This window comes from Triturus cristatus, chromosome 2_2 (assembly GCF_964204655.1).
Source record: "Triturus cristatus chromosome 2_2, aTriCri1.1, whole genome shotgun sequence".
Classification (NCBI taxonomy): Eukaryota; Metazoa; Chordata; class Amphibia; order Caudata; family Salamandridae; genus Triturus; species Triturus cristatus.
The window spans coordinates 785,234,177-785,257,590 of NC_140582.1; the positions used below are offsets into that span (position 1 = coordinate 785,234,177).

Genomic DNA, 23,414 nt, shown 5'->3' on the forward strand with positions numbered 1-23,414 from the left:
GACGATGTTGGCGAGCGGTGCCATGTAGACGTTAATAAGGGTCGGTCTGAGGAATGATCCTTGGGGTACGCCGCATGTGATCTTGGTGGCTTCGGATCGGAATGGAGGGAGGCGGACTCTCTGGGTTCTGCCGGTGAGGAAGGAGGTGATCCAGTCAAGGGCTTTGTTGCGCATCCCTGCATCGTGGAGGCGTGTGCGTAGGGTGTGGTGGCAGACGGTGTTGAAGGCGGCTGAGAGGTCCAGGAGGATGAGGCCCGCAGTTTCGCCGTCGTCCAGTAGGGTCCTGATGTCCTCGGTGGCGGCGATGAGGGCGGTTTCGGTGCTGTCAGCAGCAACTGCTGTGTCTCTCGCCAACACGAAGCTCTAGCAATAAACTGCACTCTGCACCAAACAGCAAACACCCACTCCAACCTCCAGTGTAAAACTTCAGTGGGAACCTGCTCCTAACACCCACAATGACCTCCTCGGGTTCCCCACGAAAATGAAGCGCCTGCTGAAGCTAATTAGACGGACTTGGACTTTGAGATGGAACTTGTGACTATGACGTTGTCGAGCGCAACCAGATACCCGCTTTGTGCTTTTTGGTGCTATTTTCACCTACAACTTTAAAAACTCATAACTCCGGTTCTACTAATTGGATATTTACTGTTTTGGTCTCAATTTAATTTTTTTAACATTATTCTATTTTTCTGAATTGGTCTAGGATTTTTGTGTGTTTCGTTTTATTTGTATTACAGTTTGAGTTCTGCATAAATACTTTACATTGTTCCTTTTAGTTAAGCCTGACAGCGGGTTAACCCCTTCCATGCGGGGCGGATTCCCCCGCTGTGCTGAGCGCTGCTTGCGCGGGCGTGGTCATGACGGAACGGTTCCGTCATGAGCACAGCTCAACCGACGCTCATGACGGAACCGTTCCGTCATGAGCACCGAAGGGGTTAAGCACAGTCTTCTTTGGTGTCTTTTGTGATCCACATTGACAAGGATGGTGTTTATTACTCGAGTCTGGCTCTCACCCCTCTCAACTAATAACCAAAAATCTTACATTGGTGGAAGTCATTTGCGTAAAACCTAAAATCCCTAGTAATAATAATAATCTGACAGAACCGTTTTTGTTTGTTTTAAATTCTCCTTGATTGGCTATATCTTTTTCCTCTTTTTCAAACTAACTTTCTGCATCATACTTGTGCACCTGTGACACTTGTTTGCAAACATGGAGGGAGTCCAGAGCAACTTTTAAAACTACACAGTGGCGGAGCTGAAACTGTTGTGCTGGGAGGGGGGTTGCAGGTGACAAAACTCCAAGAAAAAAAGAGCTCCAGAGGGTTCCCAGAGCCTGGAAGAAGGCCTGGCTCCTGCAATCTACTTTGCAGGTAAAGAAGAGGATGAGGATAATTTGACAGAGGGGGTAGAAATAGAGGAGGAAAAGAACCCTCGAGCACTGACCCAGATGAGAGAGGAAGCCCACAGTAGTGAGGTCCCCAGCTGGATCCAGATCAGGCAGCAGTGTTACTCCCATAACCTGTTCCCTGAGGAGTTGGAGGACAGGAGAATTGAAAGAGAGTTCAAACTGTAGCTGGCCACACTGAATTTCCACCTCTGCTGCTCTTAATCTTGGTGTCATTTTTTACACCAAATCGTCCTTTGTTGACCAAATCAGCAAGCTCTTTGCTTCATGCTTTCTGATACTGAAACTTCAAAGAAATTTTGATTCGCTACTTCTTCTCACTCATTGGAAAGCAGTTAACCAAACTACTATACCTCTCATTTGGACTAATGAAATTCTTTATATCGTGACCTGATGTGTAATACTACAACACCAACATGATTCAAAATGCAGTATCAAGGCTCATGTTTGGTCTCCCCACTCGTACTTCCTCTATCTCTCTGATAAAAAAAAAAACATCCCTAGCTTCTGATGGACGAGAGAGACATTTTTAACGCCCTCTGTATCTGCCATCATATTTGTTTGTGTCTGAGGTGGCATGGTGGGCCAAATAACAATGGGCTGTGACAAATTACGAGTGGCTAATATCAACTAAAGCATTCCATCCATCACGTTTTTGTGTTCATCAGTGCAACAGGTATGCCTAGACATGGGTCCTATGCTCACTGTATGACTGAAACCAAGTTGTTTTTAAAACAGTGGTCCCTAGAGAAACAACAGTAAAAAGCAGGGGAATGAATATAGGCCCAGGCAGTACTATATTTGTAAAACTTGTCCAGCCGGACAGAGGTCAGATTTTTACTATTTTAAATTCGAATAGGAACAATACAGACAAGACAATTTGTAAGTGGGACACAAGCCTGCATCCATCTAAACCAAGAGGGACAAACAGTGAAGAACACAAAAGGCTCAGACAAAGCTGTAGGTCTGTTAAAAACACAATTTTCAATGTAACAAACAAATTGCAAGAGAACACCTTTACACATTAAATGACAATTTAGAGCAGTGTATAAGGTGTATCGGGTGTCAACGGCGTTTCGATCCATATATACAATAAATGGATCAGCGGGACATTTAGAATAAGCATGCCTGTGTGCAATTGCCTGCAATAAATGTTTGCAACTCCCGCATGAATAGTAATAAATATGGAACTGAGGGCACGAATGGTGAACAGCCAGACCAAGAAAAATACAATCAGAGGTGTAGGGGAACCGGACCGCTCGAAAAATAGCTTAATTCCCAAATTCCCTGGCAGACAATACTTGGGTTCCATTGATTCTTTATAATATGAAACCAAGTAGTAGCATACTGTGGGGGCCCAAATAGGCTGAAACCTTTCTGGGGCTGCTTGTGCTCTGCTTCAGAGAGGACTTGGCCTGGACGTTTGTGCTGGAAGGTTTCTATTGGAGCAGGAAAAGGTTGATTTGCATATGGGTGGCTCCCGTCTTAGGTGGCAAGGTGCAACATTTTTTTTAAAAAAGTGATCAATTAGGATAATACCCGACCAGAGGCTGAGCTTAATTCAAGCAGTCCAACCATCACTTTTTTGAGCTCCTCAGTGTGATGCCCTAAGAGCAAGACATACGTCCAGACGTGGGGCCCAAGCTCACTGTGCCACTGGAATGAGGCTGGCCCAGTGGCGTAACGAAAGTTCAAGGGGCCCCCCTGCAATATACACAGAGGGGGCCCGCATCGGATTTATTCCGGAGCGCTCAGGCATAAGTACGTTGACGAGGGGCCCTCCCCGCACCACGGGGGATGCGGAGGCCTGTGTTACGCCCCTGGGTTGGCCATACTATAGCGGCCCAAATAAGCCAAATACGTCTGGGGTTGAATGTGCTCCAGTTTAGAGGGGGCCTTGCCTCGTTCAGGCTGCACTGTTCCTACTCGAGCAGGACCAAGGCTGATATGCATATGAATGGTTCCTGTCTGAGTGGGGTGGGGTTAAATGATGGACTGGGATGTGACCCTTAGTAAAGACGAGTGGCTAAAATTAATTCAAGCATTGCACCCATCACTTTTTTTGTGTTCCACCGTAATTTCTATCGGCAGGGCCCCAGTTACCCTCTTTTTCACCTCTATGATCACAATTGTTTTTAAGTCCCTGCGTTCCTCAAAGGGAAGCCTTATGCACATCACCATAATATTCCGTGCTCCGATTTGTTGTTGTTCCTTCTATCATCTGGCTGCCAACAATGGAATTCCCTTCCTATGGATACTAGCTTCATTTTTTCACATCTTGTGCTTCATAAAGCCATTAAAGCCTGTTTTTTTCCTAGTTTAAATTATTTGTACTCCTTTTTTCCCCTCTATCTCAGGACTCCTTAGGGATAGGACACCCTTTAGAAGATAACAGTGAACTTTTTAAGTCTCTTTTATTATTATTATTTCCTGGTTAACACCCGTCGTGGAGGTGCAGCCTTGAGATAAAAGGTCATAGGAATATACTACTCATCTCGCATGGACGCTATTGTTCACTGTATTCAATAGCACGGCCCCTGCAACCTTTCCCAAGAAAGACAAACTCTACAAGCGAGAGCTGGAGGTGTGGAAGACTTTACAATTTGAAAGTAGATCCATGAGACTAATGGCTGAAAAGGATTTTGATTCGGCCCCCCTTGGCCTAAGGCACCAAAGAATGTAGCGCCGCCCAGGAATCATGAAATAAAAGGGTTTATACTGACTCAGCACGACCTTAATCTGCATCAAGACGCTGAATTAATAACACTTACTGCATGACATTCAGGAAATCGTTTATATAGCAATATCGCAAATTATATATTTGGACAATTTTCATGTTTTCTACCTGAATAGTTTTTCAACGAGGGGCAATGACTCAATCCCCAGGGGCTGCCTGTAGCCAAGCTGGTCAAGTCGTTTCCTGAGATTAATATACTTTCTTTCTGCAGCTGTGCTCATTGTGGAAATACAGCAGATGCAGAGCCACTGGTCGATGCCTGAAAAAAGGAAATCACAAGTCAGAGAGATCACCTACATGCGAGATTAGAGAATGCACACAACTCAAGGGTTTTCAAATATTAGTAGACTTTCCCCCAGTTTCTATTGCAATTGCTGTTCAATTCAGCCTCGACTAGATTAATACTGGCAATGTGAGAGATCAGGCCCAGGGTTAGGGAACGTCTGTCAACCTCATGAAATCTAGGAGGTGTAACATAAATTAGATGAAAGTAGACACAAGGAAGATAGATAACTGGTTATAATTTGGCCACTGAGACACTGTTTGCCACGCAGTTTTACTCTTTCAGTACTGTTAATAATACAGGTTGCTAGAACCCAATTTAATGATAGTCAATTTATGGGCCAGCCGCAAAAGGATTTAAATATGCGTACTTCAAAATTACTCACAGATCTCACAATATGTGCCAACTCATTCAGCTCTATAACCGGCTTGGCATTAGACATCAAATATTTAGACTTTTTTTTTAAAACAAAAAAGTCACAGTTGTAGCACAGCACCGCTAACGAATACAAGAAAAGCCACATCCAGGAAGACTGAAATGTGTCAGTGGGTATGGTCCAAAGTCCCTTGGCATAGTGTCCATGCAACACCTTGCTTCTATATTTAACGTTCTGGATGACCAGGTATATTTTCTGGAGCAGGAGACCTTTGCCATACATCTTATAAGACGACAATATTACTAACTGTTGGTAGCAGTGGCATACAGCTTTTTCCTCACCTCCAGGGACGAGATTGGGCCACCCCAGGACTTTGGTATTGTAAATTTCCAGAGCTGGTGCAAGCTGCCGGACAGTGTTTTCCTATGGATTTTAGTAATATGGGCAGTCTGCTGGATTAGTTGTAATTTGGTTTTCTCAATGTGAGCAGCCCAGTGAATTGTGGGAGTCAAGCGAATACCTAAGTAATCAAAGGCATCAACTCTCCAATTTACTACTACTGACTAGCATTGGTCTTTTGGTGGGGTTGGCCGTTCCTCTTTTAAAAATCATATGTTTGGTTTTTGCCTCATTTAACACCAAGTCCGCTCATCACAGAACTAAATAAAATCATTCAAAAGCTGGTGTAGTCCCTGTGGGGATTTAGAGATTAGGAGTGTATCATCGGCAAAAAGAAGGGCAGGGACTCTTTTTGTACCGATTTTAGGAGCATCACACCCATCTCTGTCTAAAAATTCTACTACACCATTAATGAAAAGAGTAAAAAGTGTGGGTGCAAGAACACATCCCTGCCTTACTCCACGCTGGACTGGGAATGTTTCTATTACTTTATTGTTCTCCCCCCCACCTCACCTGTGTTGTGTTGAATGAGTGTAATCTGATTAACACATCTAAAAGATTGCTCGGTATGCACTGATCCCTTAGAACTTTCCATAGGCTTGCTCGCGGGACCAGGTCAAACGCAGACCGTATGTCAACAAAGGCCACATAAGGCTTTCCTCCTTTGACTGTCACTTCCTTCCAATAGATGCAAAGGAGGCGGAAAGCTTGGTCCAAAGTGCTTATTTTTGCACGAAAGCCAGCTTGGAAGTCACTTAAGATTCGAGACTCTAAGATTCATTCCTGGATCCGTCCTAGGATTTGTTTGCGGAAAGATTCCTGGAGGGAATCAATAAGGTTTATGGGCCTATAGCTTGCTGGCTTTGCTCTGTTCGCTTTTTTATAAATGGAGACAACCTGTGCGTTTTTCCAGGAAAGGGGAATGGGAGTGCCGGTTAGAATTGAATTAGTGAGGAGATTTATGTAAGAGCCCAAAAGTATTGTAACCTCCTTGTATACATCATTTGGGATTCTATCTGGGCCAGGGGCGCGTGTTGAAATGCAGGAGCGAATGGCTGCTTGCGTTTCTTCTAAGGTAAAATGTAGAGCAACACCCTCACCACCTAGCACCACCCCACTCCCATTGGTCACTTCCTCAGCTGTATTATTATTAGCCTTATAGAGGGAACTATAGTGCGCTACCCACTCTTCCGGCTGAACTGTGAATTCCAGGACTCTCCTGTTCCCCTTAAGCCAATAAGCAGCCTTGTTCCAAAAACACTTTGAGTCTTTTGCTAACAGTGCACCCCGTAGGGATGACCCCAAGGAGCCCTCCCATTCTTTTTTTGCATTCCCGATAACCTGCCTGTACTTAGCTCTGCATACCACAACCTCAGGACATACTTTCTGCTTAACTGCCCTTACAAGAGCTTCCTTTGCAACCCTGCAATCTTTGTTGTACCAAGTGCCCTGAGGGGCTGACCTCTGGTGTGTGCAGATTCCTCTCTCTTTGTGAGATTTGCACAGCTGGCTTAACAGTTCCCTAATCTCAGTATTTAGTGATTCATGGCAAAATCCCAAGAGTTCCCCAATATTATTGGCGGTGTGTTTAGCTAACTCCTCTAACACCAGGCTTACTTTAAACTTAGCTGCTTCTAGGGCCCCGGGTGTTCTTCCACCCAGTCCCATCTAATCGCCCTCTGGTTGTTCGTAATTGAAAGGGCACCCAAATCAGGGCTTCCCCTTCTGGGGGGTTCCGGAATGCCCTGCTTTGCAAAAGTGAGGACTAGGGCATTATGGTCAGTGTCGACTCTTTTGACCACTGCCATATCTTTTACTAGGTGGCAAAGTTCATGAGATACCAGGCAATAATCTATTCTACTTTCGTAGCCAGGTCTATTGAAGGTAAAATCCCCATTTGGGTCAGAATTGGTTCTGCCATTCGTGGCTCTTAAATCGTGGTGCATTGTGAGAGCCAACACCTGAGCTTCTCTCTTAATCCACCTGACTGTGGGGAGTTCCAACTGTGGGATTTGCCACTCACAATCCCACTCATCCGTCAAGTCTATCTAGATCAGGGCAAGTGGTTCAAATGTGCAGTTGAGATCACCCATCACTAGAGCAGGAACATTATCTGTATAATGAGACGGGGCGTGGTCTAGAGTACAAATCGTTTTGGTTTCCTCCGAAGCTCGCACCACTCTATTATATCCGTTAAAAAAACAACTGTTCAGTCCACCATAAAAGGTGAGCTCCAGTGCTAAAATATCTAGGGATTCAACATTAAGGGGCTTTACTTTGATCCCTAGCTCAATTTTGACCCATACTGCTAGGCCTCCTGACGGTCTACCCATCTTCTTTCTAGTAGCATTGATAGTATAGGTGGAGGGGGGCGGAGCTTGGCGCGCAGCGAGAATGGCGGCTTGAGCCTCGAGCTCCGGCACACAGGGGCCACTATCCTTTAATTATCCTGCCGCACACCGTGTCGAGCGAACGTGGGGAGCTGCCAGGGGTGGCGAATAGAGCGGAGCCAACACGGGGCGAGTTTGGCGAGAGCGGAGAGAGCTGAAAGCCCGCTGACCGTCGCCGGCACACGGAGAAGTGAAGGCCCCTGATCCCCGCTCTCGGGTGAGGAGCGGGTCCGGTGACGTCGCTCTGTGTGCGGCGTCAAGAGTTGGGGGTGACGGAGCGGTGAAGGCGCTTGTCCCGGATTAGGGGCGCTGCTGCGGCGGGGGGCCACCACCGCTGTGACACACTGCGAGGTGGGTGGTGTGATCCCCTAGCACTGTGGACAGCGAGAAGCCCCGGATGTGGAGGACTGAGCGACGGCTCGGTATGGCGGCCTGACTGCAGCGGCCACGGCTGGCGAGTGGAGGGAGAAAGTAGCGGCGACCCCCTGAGTGAGCCAAGGGTGGTGGAATCGGGGGGTGTGACAAAGGCCTGCGGAGGACGATTGCCGGGAGCTGGGTGGGCGTGGCCGGCGAGGCGCTGGGACTAGCGACCTCGGGACTTCCCTGCTGGTAGAAGCGGCGCATTGCACGATCGTGGACCTGCATTCACAGCGGCGAGAACGCTGGGGGCTAGTCCAGGCAGTGGGCACCGGCACCTGTGCGCTGAGCGCGAGGGTCCTTCACTGGCGGATTGAAGAGGAGCACAAGAGGAGCGGCCTGGAGAGGGAGCTGCGTGAGGGACTGGAGCGCCCGCTGAGGCCGGTGGTGAGGGTCGTCTGCGCCATAGCCACTGTATTTTCCTGGCTGACCGGAGTCTGATTGGGCGCCCCCGACCCACGGCAGAGGCCTTGAGTACTGAGGCTTGAAGAGGTAAAGCGGCGCTGAGCGAGTTGGCGCGGGTGGTGTCCTGTCTCCGGAGACACTGGTGCCTGCAGCGCGAGGGTTGGGGCCTGCGACCTGAGCGGTGGTGCACCCGGATAGCGCACTCAGAGCACTATTGATACACTCCCGGTCCTAAGAGTGAAGCGGAGGAGAAGCAGAAGGGTGGCGCCCACTGACAGGTCGTGGCACAATGGGCAAATCAGACAAAATGCAGGCGAAACTCTCTTTCGAGCAAAGGCGCCCCAAGCCCCAGGAAAAGGGGGAGGGGGCGATGAGTAGCGCGACTGCCCCCCTGAAGACGCCCAGGACATCAGGAGTCTGCTGCTTTCGATGGAGAAGGGCCTTCAGTCAGGTATCACCTCCCTGAGGGCGAAGATCGACGCTCTCTCCTATCGCATGGACCGCATGGGGGAGCGACTCGATAAACACGTGGAGCGCCTGGATCAAACTGAGGAGAGGCTGGCGGGGGTAGAGGAGGCGCAGACCTCGATTGACACTGAACATAAAAAGCTGGGGCGTATCATGCAGGTGCTGCAGGACAAAACGGAAGACCTGGAAGCCCGTGCGCGACGCTGTAACCTGCGCATTACGGGCCTACCGGAAACTACGCCTACGGGCAACATGAAGGTTTTTGTGGGAAAAATGCTGATAGGTCTGCTCGGCCCGGAAACCTTCTCGACGATGTTTGTGGTGGAGAGAGCGCATAGATCCCTGGGCCCTAGGCCAGTGCCGGGAGCGACGCCGCGACCGATCATCGCTAAGCTGTTGAACTATAGGGATAGGGATGCCGCCCTCAGGGTAGCGAGGGAAAAGCAGACGCTGAAGTACGAGGGGTCGTCTATCTCGCTATATCCGGACTTCACCGCTAGGGTCCAGGAGGCCAAACGGCAGTTCATCCCGATTAAAAAACAACTTCGAGAACTCGGCTTGGATTATGCGATACTATACCCCGCAAAACTGCGGGTTAACAGGCAAGGGAAGACTCACATCTTTCTTGATCCTAAGGCCTTGCAGAGGGCACTGAAGGACTGGAGCAGGGAGAAGTGGAACAGCCCTGCGAGGCACTCGGGAGACGAGGAGATCGGGGGCTCCTTGGAGCAGCAGGACTAAACACATGTAGTGGCCGGGAACGAACTGGGCTGGCGACGGGATCTGGAGGCGAAGCACGTGGGGCAAGCTGGTAAGAGGGACACCATGGTGGCACAAACCAGCCTGGAGCATTAGTCGGAAAACCGGGGCCAACTACCTGAATAGCGCAGTACAGGGCTGGGAGGACACATGCGGGAGGGGGGCTGGCCCGGTGGTGAACATCCTGTGTGCAGGGTCACGATTTGATATACTGTGGTACTGATGAAAGGGCTGCGGAGCCCGCCGGGACTTCGCAATTTGGGAGCCGAGGGCGCAGGGAAGTGAATACTGGCTCATGGCTCCATACATGGTGGGGGAAAGTACTTTTGCTCTGTGTGCGGAGGGGAGGGCTTGGTACTGAGTGGATTTCGTCTAATACTTTTGTATGGAGCTACCTCCGCCTCCGAGTGCACGACACACTTTTGACGGGGATTTTTCTTTTTGTGGGTGGGGAGAGGGAGGTGGGGGTAATCTCTAAATGAGATCCAGCGTGGCAGAGTTGGGGAAGGTCAGCTGTGGGAGGGGGAGGGGATGGGGGTATGTTGTTGGTTCAGAGGTTAGTCCGACAGACTGGAGAGATGAGAGGGCGGATACCTGGCGATTGCCCACTGACTATGAGTACGGGGCCACTGAATCGTGACCGGGAAGATAATGGTTAGAACCGCAGTCCAGCAGGGGTCACCCAGCCCCATACGGGTGGTGACTTGGAATGTCAGAGGATTGAATGATCATCGTAAACTGCGGAAAGTCCTGCAATATCTTAATAGACATGGTATAGATGTAGCCTTCCTGCAGGAGACGCACCTTCCGGGCCACAGTCCCATGTTGCGAACTGGGGGGCTGAGAGGCAATGTGCATGCGGCTGGGTTTACAACGTACGCTAGAGGGGTTCTCACCTGGTTTAACCCAAAGTCAGACTTTGCTGCGCAGCTGCTTGTCACAGATGGAGGGGGCAGGTATGTACTCTCGCGCTACCAGTGCAGAGGACTAGACTTCCTATTAGTGAATATCTACGGCCCGAATTTTGATTGTCCTGACTTTTACAGTAAACTGGCCGACACCGTGAGGAGCTGTGATACTTCGCAGATTCTGTGGGGAGGTGATCTTAATGTGGTGCTGGACCCTCGCCTGGACAGATCGGGGGGGCCGGCTAGGGCACCTGCGGCTGCAGCTACGATATTGCGCAGGGAAATGATCCGCATGGCGCTCTCAGATGTATGGAGGACGCTTAACCCCGCGGTGGGGGGCTTCACGCACTACTCAGCCTACCATAATCTGCATACACGTATAGACTACTGGCTTGCCTTTCCGCTCACCCCATCCACGTCCCCCTTTGAGATGGAGTACCCGTTGCACTGGTATGAGGAAGCGATCAGATATTTGGGAATACGGCTACGGAAATTTGGATTGGCCTCCCACTCTCCTTAGTAGGCCGGATATCGATCATGAAAATGGTAGTGCTTCCTCGCTTCCTCTTCCTGTTCGTCAATATCCCTATGGTGTTACCACTGGTGTTTTTTGACAGGCTGCGTCGGTCTCTATTGAAGTTGGCATGGGCGGGCAAGCAGGCTCGAGTCAGCTGGCAGGTGCTCACATTGCCGTACCACATGGGAGGACTCGGTGCGCCCGATCTGGAACTGTACTACAGAGTGGCTCAGGGAGCGCAAGCGCACGGCTGGATTCACGGGGAGGACTCGGTACCGTATCTCATACTGGAACGGTTGTTCGCCGAACCCCTCCCGCTACCAGCGATTCTATTTGACACAACCGACCGCCGGACGGGTTACCTGGACTCCCTGAACTCCACGAGACACGCTTGGGATAGCATACTTAGGCTCCAGGCTGGGGCATTACTGTACTCACCGGCAATGCCAGTGGAGTGGGCGCGATGGTTAGCCCCCTGTAGGGATAAAGGCGTGGTGCGAGCTCTTAAGGGGCTCAGCTTGCATGTGATGGGAGACCTGTTTGAGGATGGCGCCGTGAGGACGTGGGATGAGGTTGCTGCAGGGGCGGAAGCCCCGTCGCAACTGCATCGCTTCCAATTTCATAGAGGGAGGGGGGCGTTGCGGCAGCAACTGGGGGACGATATGGTGGAGCCCCCGGAGGTGCCGGAATTAACATATATCATCAAACACAAATGCCCTCGCAAACTAATATCTCGACTCTATAAGATAACTATGGAGCAACGAATACACTTGTACCCCAAGGCTAGGCTGGCCTGGCAACAGGACCTAGGGATGGTAATAGACAACGCCATGTGGCTGTATTGTTGTGCGGGCACACGTAGGATATCACTGCACGGGAGGCACAGATTACTACATTTTAAGTACATAAATAGAGTATATTATACACCAGACAGGTTACACCGTTATGGATTGCGAGAGGATGCTGTGTGCGAGAGATGCGGTCATGACATGGCTGACTTTCTTCATTTGGCATGGGAATGCCCGGGGGTCTACAGGTTTTGGCAAGCAATTTTCCACAAACTGGGGGTACTACTGGAGCTCGAGTTGGACCCGGATCCAGCAGTAGCCTTGCTGGGCTACTCTAAGAAGTTGCCTAGAGCCGTTCGTAAAATGGTAGACTTGGGACTGCTAACAGCTAAGAGAAGGGTGGCACTGTGTTGGATGAGAGGGCCATTGCCCACAGTAGAACAATGGGCTCGAGATGTATTATATTGCTGTACGCAAACCGAGGTGTTTAGTGAGTTGCTCCCGCCGCGTAGTCGACCGAAAAAGTTTTGGGGACTATATACAGAACGCCTCAGGGGACAGGGGGGGGCACCGGAGGGGGATACGGAGTCGGGGGCGGTTGGGGTACAGGGGACGGTGGTGCAGTAGGTTCCCTAGGGGGTGCTTGCTTGTAGACGGGAGAGCTGTCTGGTGTGCAGAGGGCCAGAACATATGTGTACCAGCGGGGGGAGTGGGACGTGAGGGGTGGGGAGATTGGAGATACAGGGGCAGGAGTGCTCTGGGACTGGCGCGTGGAAGGGACGGAGCCAGGGTGAACCGCGCAAACTGGTGGCAACTGGGATATGCACTATTAGAGGAGAGCTGTTCGGACGCCTAGATGTTGGGGTTTTGGGGGGGTTGGGGAGGGTGTTGGGGGAGTTTGATTAGATCAACAATAAAAACTGTGGTTCCTCAGTGGGGAAGGGCATACAAGCTGCGACATCCTATTACGATACTGGGAATGCCTCACGGCTGGACTAACTGGGGGTACAGCGATGACCGGCCTCCGGGTTGTGGGATAAGCTGTTGGGCTGCTGTGAAGTGATGTGGAAAAGTAGCCGGCCTCCTGGTTGTAGGCGCTCTATGATGTATGCCAGCTCGTGCTATTTGATAATAAAGAAATAATTTAAAAAAAAAAATAAGATAGTATAGGTGGAGAAGCCACTTCTATGCGGGGTGTGAGGACTCCAAGGCTCCTGAAATAAGATTACATCAAAGGAGTCTACAAAAGTGCACAATTCTGGGTCGTCCAGTAATTTTGAAATCCCTGCCACGTTCCATACAAGAAACCTTAGGGGGGGGATTAGCAGGATCACCCCCTTCCAATGGCCTGGGAATGGGGGCAGTCTTTAGACCACCACAGTACACTCATCGTTAGCCGCAGGATTAGAGATCAAGCCCGGGGATGAAGGGGCTTTTAGAGGAGGGCATATAGATAGTATCGTTGGGGAACCTGAAGGGCCTCTCTTGTTAACTAGGTTCATCTATTCCTCATAAGAGAGTCAGCTTTGCCCTATCCTTTTGTTCTTATTGGATCTAATCAGTCGTGCTTGGGCAGGTCCGTAGGGAGTCAACAGTGACCTGGTAGAGGGTCCAGCAGGGGGTCTGTATCAGATAGAGATGAGAGAATTAACAGGGGGGATTGTGCGCGAGTCAATCGACAGTAATCCAAGGATGATACCCTCATCAAAAAAACTGACTTCAATCATATCCCAAGGTGACCCCAACATGGGAGTTATTTTAGCAAATTTAATGTTATCTCTAATGATTGAGTAGCAGTGTCAGGTAGACCTAAACCAATAGATGACCTTGTTCTTGAGTGAATCCTGGCTTTCCAATTTCCCAGGAGAAAGTTTGGGGACCTCTGTGAGGTAGAACACCACTTGATTACCCCATAGAAATTTACTTTGCTGCAAATCATCCCCCTTAAAAATCCTGGGCAAACTTGAACTATACTGAATAGTGGGTAACTGAAAATACAATATTCAATATTTCACTTGAATAAGCTCTACACAGTGGTGTGGAGAAAGGACAAGACCAAGGACAAACATACTGTCTGTTTCCTTCGAGGGATAAGGACCATATCCCAAGGGATGAAGAAATGCTCTATACTGCTGAAGAGGAGCTATTTTGGCATGTGTGCTTAGAACCTCTTTCTACACAGCCAGAGATCCAGTATGTACATACTGCCAAGAGCAGACCCTGCTCCACTGCCATGACCATTCTGAAGATCCGAGCAACCCACTCGACAGTGACCCTGCAGCCGGAGTGTGAAGACTCTCCAACTACATCTGGCAGAAATGAAAGGCTGTTATTTGCCCCTGCAAGTGGCACACCGTGTAGTAGCCCCACAGTGTTGAGACCTCTGCATCCATGACAAACGCTGCGTCTGCAAGATGGCACTTCGCTAAGATGACCATAAGCTGCAGAAAAGGCATTGAGTCTCCCCAGCACTCTGCAATTCCTTTTTAAGTCGGGGCAGCCCCCGGGAAGCATCGCTTTGTGCTTCTTGGGTGTCAGTTTAATTCAATAGGGATACCCAGTATAGTGCAGAACCTGGGGACAATTACATGAAATGAACAGTGGTTCTGCCACAACACACTTTTCAAAGCTAAATGATTTCTACATTTATTATCCCTTTCTACGTTAGTATATCAGTCAATGTTACACATATCTGTCTAAACACATACTCCAAGTAAATAGCATAAACTAATTATGTTATTCTGTAATTTATTTAAAGCGAAAAGGTTTTTGTACCATCTTCCAAAAGAAAAAGAAACAGGTCATACACACATTATTATCTGGTGCAAAGAGTGAGAGAGAGTGAGATAAAGTGTATAGTTTTCATAAATCACAAGACACAACAAATCCATTGAGCACATACATAAACAACATTAACAATAAGGCACAGAGTAAAAACAAGTAGTTATTCTCAAAATAACCTCAAAATATTCCTACTCTATTAACTTGTCAAAATGGAATGTACTGCTTCTGATTTTGCGTCGACATTTCGACCCCTGTGTATCTGTGCTACATTTAAGCATCAAACACGGGTCATCATCAGGACAAAACAAGATAGACTGTGTGTAGCCTTATCGGTATAGTTCAAAAGAGATCCAATACGTGGAACCTTGATTGGATTCCAAGTGGGGCTCCTAAGTAGCTCCTAGGTTGATGACAATCAAAAGTGGTTGGGCACAACGTGCTCTTCAACCATCTCTGGCGCCACGCGCTCAGTGTCATCATTTAATAAAGTAGAGGAAGGGTTGTTCCACTTACCTCTGTTTTAACGAGTCCGTCGCCATATACGATAAACTCTGAAGATAAGTGAGTTTCTCTGATGGGCTGAGGCAAAGTCCATGATTAATTAAGGGCTTTTCTGTTCCATATTTAAATTGCATTAGAAACACACACGAGTCCCAGTAATGTTTGTTCCCGTGGGCTCTTCAGTCAGTTTGCAGGCAGCATAACCGTGGATGCGTCCAACTGGCGCTCCCGATCTTCTCCCTTTTTATATTGATGGCCTTTTAAGGGACACATAGAGGTTGTTAGTTTTGGTTGGGATCTGGGTGGGTGGTGTTTTACACTCACATAATTGAACTATTGTTGATGACCAATCCTTGACCTGGCACACTTTAAGCTGAAGTCTAATATACTCAGTATGTTAATGTGTTTTAGTTAAACACAAAGAGATGATGGATGGAGCGCTGAAACATTTCAGACACTCACCCCTAGTCACAGATCTGGGTTGAATCCATCATCGTTCTTTAGCTCACCTGGCCACCCCAGTTCAGACACAGCTGTATGCAAATTAGTCTTGACCCTGTGCCCGTCCACGTCTGGACTACAGCCAGCACCAGCCATACTGCCCAGGTTGCCTGCAATAAAACTCCGCCCCATCTATGAACCCCGTCCCTACTGACCGGGCTCAGACTCACTACCCCCCTATAAGGGCCTGCTTGATCAACTGCAGATCCCTCCCTAGACACGTGGATGAAATTTATCTCTCCCTGGAGGCACATTCTAGGGATTTAATGTTCCTCACCGAAACCTGGATCATAAACAGCTCTAACCCTGACCTCACACTAGCCATTCCAGCTGGATACCAGCTGCTAGGGGTCAACCGGGCTAGTAACAAAAATGGGGGAGTTGTGGCGGTGATCCTATGAGCGGGCTGGGAAATTTCACACAGGAAGATTGAGAATATGGGGCCCCTAGAAGGCATGTTCTTCTGTGTCAAGACTGCTCCAGACCATGCGATGGCCGCTATCTTAGTTTATAGACACCCTAACTCCACAGCCGGTCACCTGCTAGAACTTTATGATAACGCAGCTGTCCTCTAGCTCAAGCATGCGAGTTTTACGATCCTAGGAGATTTCAACGTCCATATGGATGATGACAACTTCGCCAAAGCTAGTCAATTGACCGATACATTTGACGGCCTTAGCTTGACACAACTGGTTAACGGCCCTACGCAAATTCCCTCCCCCCCCTCCCCCGTGCTTTGTGGTCGACAATGAACTCTCATGTAAAACCCAAATCAGGAAAGCCTCCTCCTCTTGCTTTGGGAAGGTTCGCATGATGCGGAAATTCCTCCACTTTCTTCCCATGGAGTGCTGACTAACAGTAGTCCATGCTCTAATCACATCCCACCTGGATTACGCCAACAGCCTCTATCTGGGTGTTCCCGACTATCTGACTCGGCAGATAATACAAAACGCTGCTGCCAGATTGATCTGTAAGATACCTTTCCGTCACTCAATTACCCCCACCTGAGAAACCTTCACTGGTTACCTGTGATCAAGTGCATTGAATTCAAGGCCATTACCCGGGTATTCAGAGCATTCCAGGGACTAGGTCCGGTGTTCCCGAGAGCTAGATTCCAGCACTACCAGCACGACCGGACCCTGAGATCCAAACACCAGTGTCTCCTTGCTCTTTCCCGCTTTAGTAAGGCCAGGACGGGTGGCAGAGCCTTCGCAGTTAGAACCTTTGGAATGCCCTGCCACTCTCCATCAGCTTATCTGAGTCAGAACTAACTTTTTGGCATGCCCTGAAAACCTGGTTCTTCACCAGCATCTAGTTTTCTTCTTTCGCGTCTGTCTTCTGCCGTCTGCCTCAGCGTCGGGACACCCCCGTTGGGGATAGCTGTGCGCGCTACAAACGCCTTAATAATAATAATAATAATAATAATGGGAACTGTCCAGCCCGAACTACCAAGCCATGTCTTCTTCCGCCTGCTTTTTCCTACTTAAGACCCTGCGTAAAATCCTCCCCTTCATTCCCCAGGCACTTCAGAAGACAGTAATGGCCGCCCTCTTCATGTCCAAATTAGATTATTGTAACGCGATGTTCCTGGGCATCGATAAGCATCAGGTCAGTAAAATTCAATCAATGCAGAATGCTGCTGTTCGCGTTATTCTAAAGCTTCCCAAGGGCCACCCTACCTCTAAGGGAAGAAGGTCATTACATTGGCTCACTGTACAGCAGAGAATTGAGTTTAAGGCACTCTGCCTGGTGCATAAGGCACGATATCGTGGTGGTTCTGTGGATTGTCAGGATAGGTTTAGGATCTATATCCCCCCCGCGAGACCTCAGATCGGCCAATCTTGGCCTTATCTGTACTTCCAGACATAGACGGGCCAGATGGGGTGGCCGCTCATTTTCCAGCTGTGCAATTCAACTGTGGAACAAACTACCAGTGGCCCTGAGACTTCAGCCAAATCTATCCTCCTTCAGGAAAGTTTTGAAATCTCGGCTGTTTAACCTTGAGTAGCTATCAGCCTATTTTTTGCCTCACTTACACACACCAGCGCCAAGACGCCTCGGCATTCTTACGCTTAATAAGCATTTTTATACTTTATACTTATACTTCCCTGGACCAGAAACAAGCATCCTGGGACCGGTTTTGGGGTAACGCCCCTCATCAGCCGGGCGTGGCCAAGGAGGCCAAGATGGCGGCAGCACTTCCTTAGTGCTCCGCACGGCAGTCCGCAATGTCAGAACATAATAAGTCCTAAAGCCACTGCAACATGCTGTAAGAGCCAACACAGCCAAGACACCCGTGTGGGGCACCTGACAGGCCCGGAGGAACGATCGAGGAGGTGCTGGTGAAGACGCCGGGGGCTCCGACGCGGCCGTGGCCGTAATTACAAAATGGCGGCACCCTGTGAGGCCCGGGCGCTCCCGAGTCCGAGCCGGGACCGATGACGAGACCTATCGAGCGCTGATCACTAGACCCAACAGCATTCCCTACGAGGGATCCGGCGACCACCCAGGCGGTGGAAAAGGACAGAGGAGGGCAGGTGAGAGCGTTGCTGAGGCCGCTCGCGGGCCCCCCGGGTCACTAGGACTCCGACACAAGAGAGGACCCTCACTGAAGGGGACAGCGCGCCGACGCCAGGGTATGCCACAGCGCCCACATAACCTATTGCAACGAGCTACGGGGGACATTGTGCAGAAGACGCCTGGGGGGGTGCCTGATGGGCCCGCGGGGGCGACCGGGCCCATGCAGAAACACCCTCCCCCACGCAGAGACACCCTCCCCCGCCGCGGCGCCACGCTTCGAGGCGCGCGAGGAGAGACAGGGTCGGAGTGTGGGCCTGCTGGATGGGACCGCGTAGGATGGCTGGATGAGGTTCCCTTAGTCATCGGCAATAACACCCTGCCGCAGCGGCCTCCCAACTCTGCGGGAACCAGGCCCGTGGCCTATGGGACGGGACGGCACTCGTACATAAATCGGCGGTCTGAGCAGGGGCCCCCAAAAACGCGACATTGAAGCCGCCCCGGACCGGTGCAGAACAAAGGCCACAGATAGACCGCTCCCCTGATGATCGCACGTGACCTCTCCAAGGCCAGGTGGGACGCGGGTGCGGTCTGTAAGACGGTGGGAGTGCGAGGTGGACCACCGCTACATATGGGACTTAGAGGAGCCTCGAACCGGACATCTAGCCCCCACACGTGGCGGAGCCTGCATAGACCAAAGCAAACCCCCCGTTCTGGGAGTTCCAGTCCCCTGCCGGCAGAAGTTGGGCCCGCAACCGGGGAACCGGAAGACTCGGGAAATGTTCCCGTATGCCCTGTCCACCCGCGGGCTCCCACTGACCACAACAGACACTGAACTGGAGGAGCGACCAGACGCCTTGCACACTCACCTATTGGGGTGGTATCCCCCACCAATACAAACAGGACGCACTCCGGGAAACTCGAGGACGGCGCTGTTGAGAATCCGGGTGACTGCTGGGAGCCGCAATTGAAACAAGAGCGGGAGAGACCTCAGGGTATCATAGAGGCCACACCTGACCGCAAGCAATGCAGCCCCCACACGGGGAGAGTGCCGTAGGTGACCACCGGAGACTGTCGGTGGAAGACGCGATCACCATGGGGCGCCAATGTGCAACAGGCACTGCACAGACCCCGGGACCCCCAAGAGCAACGTCCCCAACGCCCAACACCACACAACCGGGAGGAGATCCCGCAAGCTCAGACTCCATGTCGAACAAAATGGTTAAAGTCTTAGCGGCAATTGAACACTCGAGAGTGACCATGGAGCACAAGTTCGGAGAGCTGGCCACGGACCTTAAGTTACTCCAGGATGACCACAGGAAGTTGGCAGACAAGGTAAAGCAAGGAGAAAAAACACTTCCAACTCTGGAACCGCACGTGCAACAACAACAAGACACCCTGAAAGACCTGCAGTCGCGGGTGAAGATGCAGAACAGATGATTTAGAAGGACGGTCCCGGAGAAGTAACATTTGCATTATCATCTCCGCTAAGGAGTGGAGGGGACCAATCCTCTTAGCTATATCGCAACATGGATCGCGACGTTCACACCAGCGAGAGAACTGACCCCATTCTTCTCCATAGAAAGGTCGCACCGGGTACCGGCCCGCAGACCACCACCTGGGTCGCCACCCTGACCATTTCTGCTAAAACTGCTCCATTACCAGGATAGAGACCCTATCCTTCGAGCCGCGAGACGACAGGGTGCAATCCGAGTGGAGGACAAACAGATTATGTTATTCCCGGACTACTCACGGGCAGTTCAACAACAAGGTCCACCTTTTTAGCGGTCAAACGCATCCTGCGCCAGAAGAATGTCCAATATGCACTTCTGTTCCCAACTCGTCTCAAGACCATTCACAATGGAAACACGCACTTTTTCTCTGACCCCGCGGAGGCTAGCGACTGGGTTGAACAACACCTTGCAACCTTGAACACTCCCAGAAAGACGCAGACCAATCGACCATCAGGCCCCTACGTCGGCAACAGAAAAAAGTCACACTCACCCAGCTAAACTCACGTTCGGATTCCTCCAGTAAGAACTCTGCGGATCTCACACAAATTATTGCAGAACGCAGAAAAGCACTTCAAGCAGCTGCAGAGGTGGGGCTCCCGGGGGACAGCTCCGATGGTGAGAGGGGCCCGCATTTATTCACTTCAGAAGAGGAAGGCAGCGACGGAAACACTCCCAGAGATGGTTCAATGACACCACGAATAGTGACCCCTCAAACGGCAGACACTTTGATCTGACGCTCCCAATTTGGCATGCCATACCTTTGAGAGAGGTGACCTTCGGGTCCTACCGACCTCCCACTTTAAGGGATGTTGCTCAACACGGAAGAGGCATCCCAGTGACCAATCCTGCACTTCGCAAGCCTGGAGGCCGGCTATTACACTAGACTATAATGGATGGCGACGGTTACCAGGGACACAGTTGGGCACCAGCACAACACAGTCAACGAGCGGGCAGTTGCAGCGACGGCGGCTGACGGAGGCCGACGACCACTTTCCCCTCGTAAAGAAATAGAGTTAGCACATGTTGTGCAGTTTGGACGTATCGCTCCGAGTGATAGGTCTTATTAGTTGGGATTGTTTCCAGTTGAATCACTATACTCCCCCCTGTTTCATATCCCTTCAATATTCTCAGGGGAACGAACACACGACATGCAGACTGGTGGTTTGGTTAACAGAGGCAGGAATCTGATGAGGGGGGGGGGGGGGGGAGCACGAGAGTTGCAGGGGGCAGTACATCACGATCACCACCACCCAGGCATCAGGAACCATGGCGGCTAGGATCCCTAACACAGCCCTGAAAGTTGTCACATTAAATGTCAGGGGCATGCATACAGCAAGCAAACGGTATGCGATGTATGCCTATATGAAAAGACAGCAAGCACAGATAGCTCTCCTCCAGGAGACGCACCTAATTTGGATCAGGCCGGGGATCCCCTTCAGAGAACAGTACAGGGTAGTGGATAAGGAAGGCCGATACTCTCTATTAGCGGGTCACCTCGAGGGCAGGGAAATACTGATTGGCAGTATTTACGCTCCTAATGTGGAGCAAGAGCAGTACTGGACCCGCCTCACTGGAGTGTTAGCACAATACACGGCAATGCCATGGGTGCTGTGGGGGGGGGGTAGGGGGGGAAACACAATTGCACCCTAAACAATAGTTTGGACAGATCTCATCCCCCGCCGGCGCATTCACCAGCACTGAAACAGACGGCGCAGTTCAAAAACTGGGTTACTCATTGGACTCTTGTAGATGCCTGGCGAGAAAAGAACCCGAACACTAAGGTATACTCCTTTTGCTCCGCCCCACACAATCCCAGAATGAGACTCAATAGATTCCTTTGCTTAGCAGTATTGCTCCCCCAAATACAACACACTGACTACCTAGGCAGAGTATTGTCAGACCATGACGCACACACCATGACCCTTAGATGGAGACTACCTCATCCCCCAGTACCCAGGTGGAAATTGCCCCGGGAATGCCTCACTGACCAGGCATTTTGTCATAAACACGGTGAACATATCCAGGAATATTTTTCACTAAACACTGGCACAGCATCATCTAGATCAGTAGAATGGGATGCGTTTAAGGTCAAGGCAAGGGGATGCTGCATTCAACACATAGAAGGTGTGCGGCAAGTATTAGAGCAGTCACTACAAACTGAGGAAACACGACTAGCGGACCTAATGAAAAAAATGGATAAAGGGAAAGCTAGCCCCGAACAGGTGGCAACAGCAAAAACAACATATGCGGAAACCATGAGTGACCTTCGCAAATATAATTTTCATATGCTTCCCGAGTACTTCTAGAGGGAAACAGGGCGGGTACACTTCTAGCCTGGCTCGCGAAACAGGACACGGACATGCATCACAGTATTGCAAGATGAGTCTGGTGCCCTTAAACAGTCACTACGCATCTTTCACGACTATTACACGGGAATCTATCGACCCCCGCCACAGGTATCACAACTAGCATTATCCCAATTCTTCCACTCAGTGCCTCTACCCCGCATTCCACCGGCGGATGGAAAGGTGTTAGACACAAAGATAAAATCCCCGGACGTCATCCACGCAATCAGGGCACTGGTGCGAGGTAAGGCGCAGGGAATGGACAGCTGTCCCCTCGAATACTACCCCTCCTTTTTGAGGCAACTATCCCCGCATCTCGTGACCATATACAACGACGCGTTACAAAGAGGAGAACTTCCCAGTTCACTTAGGGAATCTACCCTGGTAACCTTCCTTAAACCGAACAGAGATCCCACTCTCCCGTCCTCGTACAGGCCCATAACCTTACTCAATGTGGTCTGCAAACTTTTAGGGAAAATACTGGCAGATCAATACATCCAGGTTCTCCCACAATTGATCCACCCAAACCAAAATGTTTTTCTCCCCAGGCGCAACGTGTCACAGACTATACGTAGACTCTTCCATTTACAAGATAGAACATGGGACCACTTCCCACAGGCTAATTTTAGACCTTAAAAGGCCTTCGATACACTCCAGTGGCCATATCTATTCGCAGTTCTCCGTAAAGTACATGTCGGCCTGACCTTATTGGCATACACACAACTCCTCTATAAGCGCCTCACTACTAGGGTGTGAGTGGGAAAATACATTTCAATTCCACTCCGGATGGAGCGGGGGACGAGGCAGGGGTGCCCCTTTTCCCCCCTGCTTTTCGCCGTGGCAGTGGACCATTCGTTTGCGACAGGAGGGTGAGGCCTGGGGTATTCCAATCGCAGACACGGTACATTGTGTATCGTTATATGCTGATGACCTCCTGATCTATGTGCGAGATGTCACACGCGATCTTACGCTGATATGGACAATATTGCAGAACTTTGCAGAGGTCTCCGGACTTAAAGTCAATTGAGAAAAATCGACGATCTTTCCTCTCAGCCCTCACCTAGCTCCCTCGGTGATAATGATAGGGCCCCAGACAATTGGTTGGAGTGCTACGGCACCCCGATACCTGGGAGTGAGGTTGCACCACACACCGAAGACCATTCTGAGGGGAATCACCGCAAAACATTAGCAGGGCTACGAGCGGCAGTTACCTTCTGGAAGATCCTGCCCTTAGCTCCCATAGGGCGAGTAGACCTAGCAAAGATGATTATGGTGCCCAGACAACTCTACTCCTTTGCCAATCTCCCGGCGATACCGCCTCACTCCTTTTTTCAAGAACTAGACACACTGCTCACGACATTGATCTGGGGTGGTGGTAGACACAGGGTAGCCTTGCAAAC

The 23,414-nt window shown here is 50.3% G+C and overlaps 1 protein-coding gene across 2 annotated transcripts in view; it reads right to left on the reverse strand.

Moving 5' to 3' along the window:
* CEP135 (centrosomal protein 135) overlaps nt 1-23,414 on the reverse strand; it is a 479,333-nt gene that overhangs the window by 387,667 nt on the left and 68,252 nt on the right. For both annotated transcript variants that reach the window (XM_085642056.1, XM_085642055.1), the window contains exon 2: nt 4,251-4,401. In XM_085642056.1, the coding sequence (XP_085498182.1) occupies nt 4,251-4,363 (113 nt within the window). In that variant the 5' untranslated portion in view covers nt 4,364-4,401. The remainder of the gene's footprint in view (nt 1-4,250; nt 4,402-23,414) is intronic.